Below are 7,500 nucleotides of genomic sequence, written 5' to 3' on the forward strand. Positions count from 1 at the left end.
AATAATAATAATAATAATAATAATAACAATAATATAATAATAACAATAATAATAACAATAGTTGTAGATTGGCTGAAAATAATAATAATAATAATAATAATAATAATAATAATAATAGTAATAATAGTAATAATTATAATAATAATCATAATGTATACCTGGTCACACATTAAGAAGGTTTAAAGATGAGCAAATATTTTTTCTTATCTTTATTGTATAGTTATATAATCATGCACAGCTTATAGTTAGCTAAATCGTAAATTAACATTCTTTAACAGACAGTAAATCTTGAATCAAATTCAGGAGATGAAGGTAGGTAAAAAATCAACATAATAATTCCCATAAGGAGAAATTACATGAATAAAACTAGAGTAATAAGTTATTCTATCTTAGAAAGTAGGAATGTTGTATTCTGAATTTTTATAATACACACCAGGGTCTCTTGCTTGAGGGTACACTCAGGCACACTATTCTATCTTCTTTCTCTTCCTCTTGTTATTCTATAGTTTATCCTCTTGTTATTTTCAAGTTTTATAGTTTATGAATGAAAGATTTATTCTAATGTTATTATTGTTCTAAAACTTCTTTTCTAGTTTTTCCTTATTTCCTTTCCTCACTGGGCTTTTTTCCCTGTTGGAACATTTGGGCTTATATAATCCTGCCTGCTTTTCCTAATAATACATCTTTTAGTATTATGAGATTCAATCAGGATACTGGGCACATAATGTTTTGGATTATCTATTATTATTCGTAAGTTTGATGGGCACACTATTCTATCTTATTTCTCTTCCTCCTGATTTGTTAACGTTTTTATAGTTTATATGAGAAATATTTATTTTAATGTTGTTACTGCTCTTGAAATATTTTATTTTTCCTCGTTTCCTTTCCTAGCCGAGCTATTTTCCATATTGGAGCCCCCGACCTTATAGCATCCTGCTTTTTCAACTAAGGTTGTAGCCTAGCAAGTAATAATAATAATAATAATAATAATAATAATAATAATAATAATAATAATAATAATAATAATTATAATATGAATGCCTTATCATTGGTACTTCAGAATTATGTCGCAGTTCAATAAAACTATGAAAATGTATGCTAAGAGTTTTCCAACTAAGGCCAAGGACTCTTCACTCATTGTGGTGGCCGATGTGGTAACGTTCCTAACTGGTGAACGCCAGACTTGGGTCCGAGTCCCGCTTAAACTCGTTAAATCCTTTGGTGGCAGCAATCTCACCATCCTTGTGAATTAGAGTTTGGGGGAGCCTATCGATCTATCTGCTTTGTCATTGGGAGCCAATATCTGGCCCTCCTTGGTCCTAGCATTAGATGTCAGGATGCCTGAAAACTTTAAATCATTCATTCATTCATTGGTCCTAGCATGGGTGGAGAGGGGGCTGATCATATGTATTTATGGTCAGTCTCTAGGGCAATGTCACTGTCCCTTGCCTCTGCCATTCATGAGTGGCCTTTAAACCTTTATGATGATATTTAGCACAAAGAAAAACAGTATTCACAGTTTCTAATCAATGTTACCTGGACTCATTCTTCTTGAAGCCAATTCACATCTTAGATATCTTTATCATATATAACTGAATTGAACAAATATAAATAAAAGGTAAAACGCATTATTCTATCAACTGTAAAAGTTACTATCTTTTTTTTCCGACCTACATTAAAGATTAAAGATGTCGGGTTTCAGTTCCAGTTTCATCAGAATAGATGCTCACCAGAACGTCAGCCGGGGAAGCTCAAGCCCTTACTGTGGTGCCTAACCACAGCAGTAGCCTCCCCCGTAAACAGCTCAAACTCAGGGTCCCGTGCAGGGATCGATCTGCCACCACGTGAATGCTAGGCAAACACGTTACCACTGTACGAGCCAGGTAAGAGTTTTCAGCAGAAGGTTACTATTGAATGTAATAAATTGACCATCATGCACTCCTTTATGCATTTTCCTCAATGCTCTTAGGTTTAAACGGTTTAAAGGCCGCTCATGAATGGCAGACACAAGGGACAGGACAGTGACATTGCCCTATTAAGCAGGACAACGCCCTAGAGACTGACCATATATACATTTGATCAATGTTTCAAGATTTTGTTCCAACATTTTTTTCATGTTTCGTTTTCTGTTTTCAAAAGTTGACATTTTCCATGATATTTCAAGGAGCTTTCTCTTTTAAAAGTGCCAAAACAATCGAAAGGAGTGAGACGCCCATGGTTAACCCGATAATTCCTCCTATATCACCCATTAACTGAGTTATAGGATATCCATCGACTTCTCTCACAGTCTCGCTTGAAGCTGTTTCGATCCTAAGGCTCACGTCATAACTCCTTGCATCTTCAGGGTTGACGGGTAAAAGATGCACAACAAATCTATCCCCTACCTTCAAACCAATATCATCAAAATTAATACTGTAAAGCAACATGCTGTTGGACTGACACATCTCTTTACAAAAAGAAATCATATCCGAATCTAGAAAACTTTTATACACGGAATCAAAGCCTGGTTTTAAGAGCCACAGGGAAGTCAAAAAGTGCATGAGCTGTGTGAAATTACACTGGCCAAGGTCTGAGCGCCATTCAACCCATGGGAGAAGACATTCCAATTTTTCCACGAGGAAGTTATCAAGACATTGTAAGGTACACTCCGCTGAATTAAAAAGAATCTCAGCTCGCCCTGTCCAGGTTGAAACGGACTCCAACGTCATTAGTGAACCTTTGGTTTGTCCTAGTACATCTTGAGCAACAGGTAAGAAATCCTTTTGACTGTGGATTAAGGCATAAAAAGCAGGAACAATATCTTTTAGGGAGGGATCTAAATCCAGTATATGTTATTTATATCGCTGTCAAATTCAGCATCATAACGACTACTCCAGTCAATGAAATGACATGTACCGAAAATAGATCTATTGAAGGATGTTATTTGACCACCAGCAAAAATGTTCAAATCCTCTATGGACCACGCGATGTTTACCCACAAGTCTTTCGGACTATATTGGCTTGGTAAGCCAGAGTTATTTAGAGATAGGATAATCTTAGCAACAGTATCATTTCTCGAGTGAAGGTCCTTGTGAATTATGTCTTCATAAGAATCATCAGAATCTAAAACTTTAAATAATTTCTTTAAGTTAAATGGTGGCCACATACATATCGTTATAGTAGGAGGATGCTTTGTGGAAAGAAGCAGCGATGAAGTTTCACTGTACACAGGGTGCTCATAGAAAAATTTCTTCAGCGGGCCATAAGACAACATTAAGCATATTATGAATGTTGCAAAATACCAGGTAATAGAACATATTCTATGAGTTCTTCCTCTACAGAAGAACTGTAGAAGCAATTGCATTGAAAAGCCAAAGTAAAGTCCAACAACGCCACCAAAACTACAGATAGCATCTATAAACGATGAAGATGACTCATAGGATACAATTGGTTTTACATGTTTTGCTGAATAAACATCGGATGTGAGTGATTCACATTTACTCTCGCAGGAACCAATACGCGATGGTAACGAAGTTGAATCTGTATCTCCTTGGAGGACGTATCTTATTCTGGGAAATTTTACATGGGAAAGGTGGCAAATAGGCAAGTCTTCCAAGTATTTAGAACTCAAGGGCAAGTTGGGTATAACCTCGAGTAGACAGTGAAACAAACATTTATCTGAATCTGATAGATAGAGCAATTGACACCCAAGAGACCGGCTTGCAACATGCACCAGCAATGCCTCTTTCAACGATAGATTAGTTTGATGTAATCCATTGTCATCATACAAGCGTTCAATTGAAACTGAAGTTATTTGGGAGTCATAAATATATGAATCAGCAATTACCCAACACTGAATGCAGAATGGTATTGCTAAACATAAAGCCCCTGAAAATTTGTACAGTTCGGTAAAATGTTTTATACTGAAATGTTTATTGTTGGCACATGCACCATGTTCTTGCAAAACAACACTTCCTGCAATGTATTTTCCTCTTCTGATAATGAAGAAAAACTTGGGGATAAAAAGCCAAAGATCTAGTAGAGATATGCCTAAAAAAAGACCTAGACTACCTCCTATGTCTTCAAGAAGCTTACTTAATGGATATGCAAGTTTCTTGTAGAAATTAGCATTCAAAGAAGATGCTAACTTCAAAGTGACAGACTGATGTTCCTTTTGTATTTGTTGACCCTTTAGTTTCCAGCGGTGCTCTCCCTTCTTTGGTTTGCACAGATATTCCATACGAGTTCTATCCCTGTCGGAGAGACCAATATACGCATTACTTACTATGGAAATTTCTTGTCCAATAATGCAAAATCTGTTTATGGGCAGTTTCAAAATGTTCGTGCTATTCATGAGCAAACAATTGGATTGCTTGTGAATTTCCTCAGAAATTATATTAAAGAAGCACTTCTCTGAATATTCATCTTTGCCTAATGTTAAATCTAATATATGATAAGGGAATACCTCGTAAGTTTGTCCAGTAAAAACCCTCAAATCCATTACTCTTGTATCGATATTGTAAGTATAATATGTTGAGGAAATGAACCCAAATAGAATATGAAACATTTGTTGGAGATATGCTTCCCAAACACATGAAGTGTTGCACTTTTTCGATAGTGACATACACATTTCTCTATCACTATAATTTCCACTTCCAAGTTCCTGAAGCCACTTGCATTGCTGTAAGCCTAGTGGCTTGCGACGTAAGCTGATGGTCAGTTCATGGTGGCGTAGACTAGCATCAACTGGGGCGATGAACATCCAGCATGGACCAAGAGGTGTGAAAGAACGGTGCCACATTTCTGACGAGACGTTCCCGGCGACATATGATTCCAGGACAGAGTTGCCCAACCGCACTTCCTCAACAAAGTCCTCTACTTTCCAGGCCGCTTTCTCCACCAATTCGCTTCCGACCATGTCTCTTTCGAGGCCGTTCAGATTGTTGATGTTGTCATCCAGATCGTCAGTGTTATCCACAGATATGTTGAGTCCTAACGAAACTAGATGAAGTGGGTTGAACAATGGATACACACAAAGAGTAAAAGGAGGAAAAAGAGCGGGAGGGTGATCTGATCTGGAGGTGTAAACCAGTTTACGTTTACGTTGGTATTCCTGTAAATTGAAGTAAACAGTGCTAATGAAAATCAGAAGAACAGAACTAGTTATAAGGAATCTGACGATTCTGGTCTTCAGCTGACGAAAATTGTTGACGCCAACTTTAGGACAATGTTCCTCGTCCATCTTTCTCGGATTCCTTGAACGCCACTAAAAACAAGACGGCGTTAGTACGCTAAAGAATAACCCGAGATCGATATAAAACAGATATTACACACACACACACACACACACACACACACACACACACACACACACACACAAAAAAAAAAAAAAAAAAAAAAAAAAAAACACGCTTACCATATTGTCAAGCCTTATGTAAAGAATTGTTACTTGTTTTGTATAAGCAATAGAAAGAAAGAGGTTCATTATGAGCACCGCACACTGTTATAATGATTTCCTGTCTCTTTATGGATTACGAGATAATTTCTCTATCATATTTACTTTTCCTAACCTTTTCAACTGCCTTTTCTGAAAGGCAATATAGACTTAATAAAATTATGAATGTTTGGTGACTAACTCACCCTCTGAAAAAAGAGAAACTGGGTGGTGAATGAAAAAGGTATAAGGTGAAATACCATATCGTCTTGAATACGCAGTACTCTAGAAGTTTTATTCCAGCTGTTACTAAGTTGTGGAATGATCTTCCTAATCGGGTAGTTGAATGAGTAGAACTTCAAAAGTTCAAAGTTGGAGCAAATGCTTTTTTGTTGACCAGGCGGACATGAGTCTTTTTATAGTTTATTTATAACATATTTGTTTTTGATGTTGTTTATAGTTTATATGTGACATGTCTGTTTTGACGTTGTTACTTTTTTTAGAACGATTTATTGTTAATTTGTTCTCTTCATTTATTTATTTCCTTATTTCCTTTCCTCATTGGGCTATTTTTCCCTGTTGGAGCCCCTGGGCTTATAGCATCTTGCCTTTCCAACTAGGGTTGTAGCTTGGATAATAATAATAATAATAATAATAATAATAATAATAATAATAATAATACACATAAGACTGTCAAGAACACTAAGGAAAACCTTGTTCGAGTAGCAAAAGTATGTAAATAAAACTTGGAAATTATGTACGCTACTCTGTTTATAGTAGGTTAATATGTACATACCGTATTAATTGAAACATGTGATGTGAACATACTTTCATGTCTATACGGTATGAATACACACGTGGGTAATATATTATGCAACATTGAAGCTTGCGCAATATTGATAGGCTGCTGTTAGCACTCAATCATCATAACCCTCTAGAATGTAACCTATTATTATTATTATTATTACTATCCAAGCTACAACCCTAATTGGAAAAGCAAGATGCTATAAGCCCAGGGGCTCCAATAGGGAAAAATAGCCCAGTGAGGAAAGGAAATAAGGAAATAAATAACTGAAGAGAACAAATTAACAATAAATCATTCTAAAAAAAGTAATGTCAAAAGAGATATGTCATATATAAACTATTAACGTCAAAAACAAATATGTCATATATAAACTATAAAAAGACTCATGTTCGCCTGGCCAACAAAAAAGCATTTGCTCCAACTTTGAACATATTGAAAACCATGAAAGCAAACAATACTTCAAAGAAATAATTTATTATGTAGACACTTCTAAAGATTTTGTAAGAATCGTGTGGATAACAGCAAGCTTTCTTAACCCTATCCTCAGTCTTGATTATAATTTCTAAAATCCAAAAAGTTTTATTCATCTTCTGATAGTCATTGAATGATGGCTACTTTCAGAATTATAGAAAAATCCAAAAAGTTTTATTCATCTTCTGATAGTCATTGAATGATGGCTACTTTCAGAATTATAGAAAAATCCAAAAAATTTTATTCATCTTCTGATAGTCATTGAATGATGGCTACTTTCAGAATTATAGAAAAATCCAAAAAGTTTTATTCATCTTCTGATAGTCATTGAATGATGGCTACTTTCAGAATTATAGAAAAATCCAAAAAATTTTATTCATCTTCTGATAGTCATTGAATGATGGCTACTTTCAGAATTATAGAAAAATCCAAAAAGTTTTATTCATCTTCTGATAGTCATTGAATGATGGCTACTTTCAGAATTATAGAAACTTTCCCACACCTGCTTTTTCCCTTCAGTGTAAATGAAGGATGGGACATATCTCATGGTTCTGTAACATTGGTCTCATTCCTGTGTGAGATTGGACAGAGACAATTTTTTTCCAGCAAAGTACGAGCTTGAAAATGGGGTGGGGGAGGTCGAGTTTAATTCTTTCAAAGGCATTTTACTGCCTATTTTCTTAAGATGACTCATATACTTATAAGATAACTCTGCTTTTTTCATAAACTGGAAGATAAGGTGGTCAAAATACTCAAACTCAAGTCTCTACACAAGCACAGACTTCAATAGCAATATTCAAATTAAATTTTT

The 7,500-nt window shown here is 35.3% G+C and overlaps 1 protein-coding gene across 1 annotated transcript; it reads right to left on the minus strand.

Moving 5' to 3' along the window:
• Positions 1 to 1,382: 1,382 nt before the first annotated feature.
• On the minus strand, positions 1,383 to 5,302 carry LOC137625031 (uncharacterized). The gene is given in 2 exon segments (XM_068355964.1): positions 1,383 to 2,818; positions 2,821 to 5,302. Coding segments are annotated over 2 exon segments (3,060 nt in total). The 5' UTR covers positions 5,222 to 5,302; the 3' UTR covers positions 1,383 to 2,159.
• Between the last annotated feature and the right edge of the window lie 2,198 nt (positions 5,303 to 7,500).

Source organism: Palaemon carinicauda, chromosome 31 (genome assembly GCF_036898095.1).
Source record: "Palaemon carinicauda isolate YSFRI2023 chromosome 31, ASM3689809v2, whole genome shotgun sequence".
Taxonomy (NCBI): domain Eukaryota; kingdom Metazoa; phylum Arthropoda; class Malacostraca; order Decapoda; family Palaemonidae; genus Palaemon; species Palaemon carinicauda.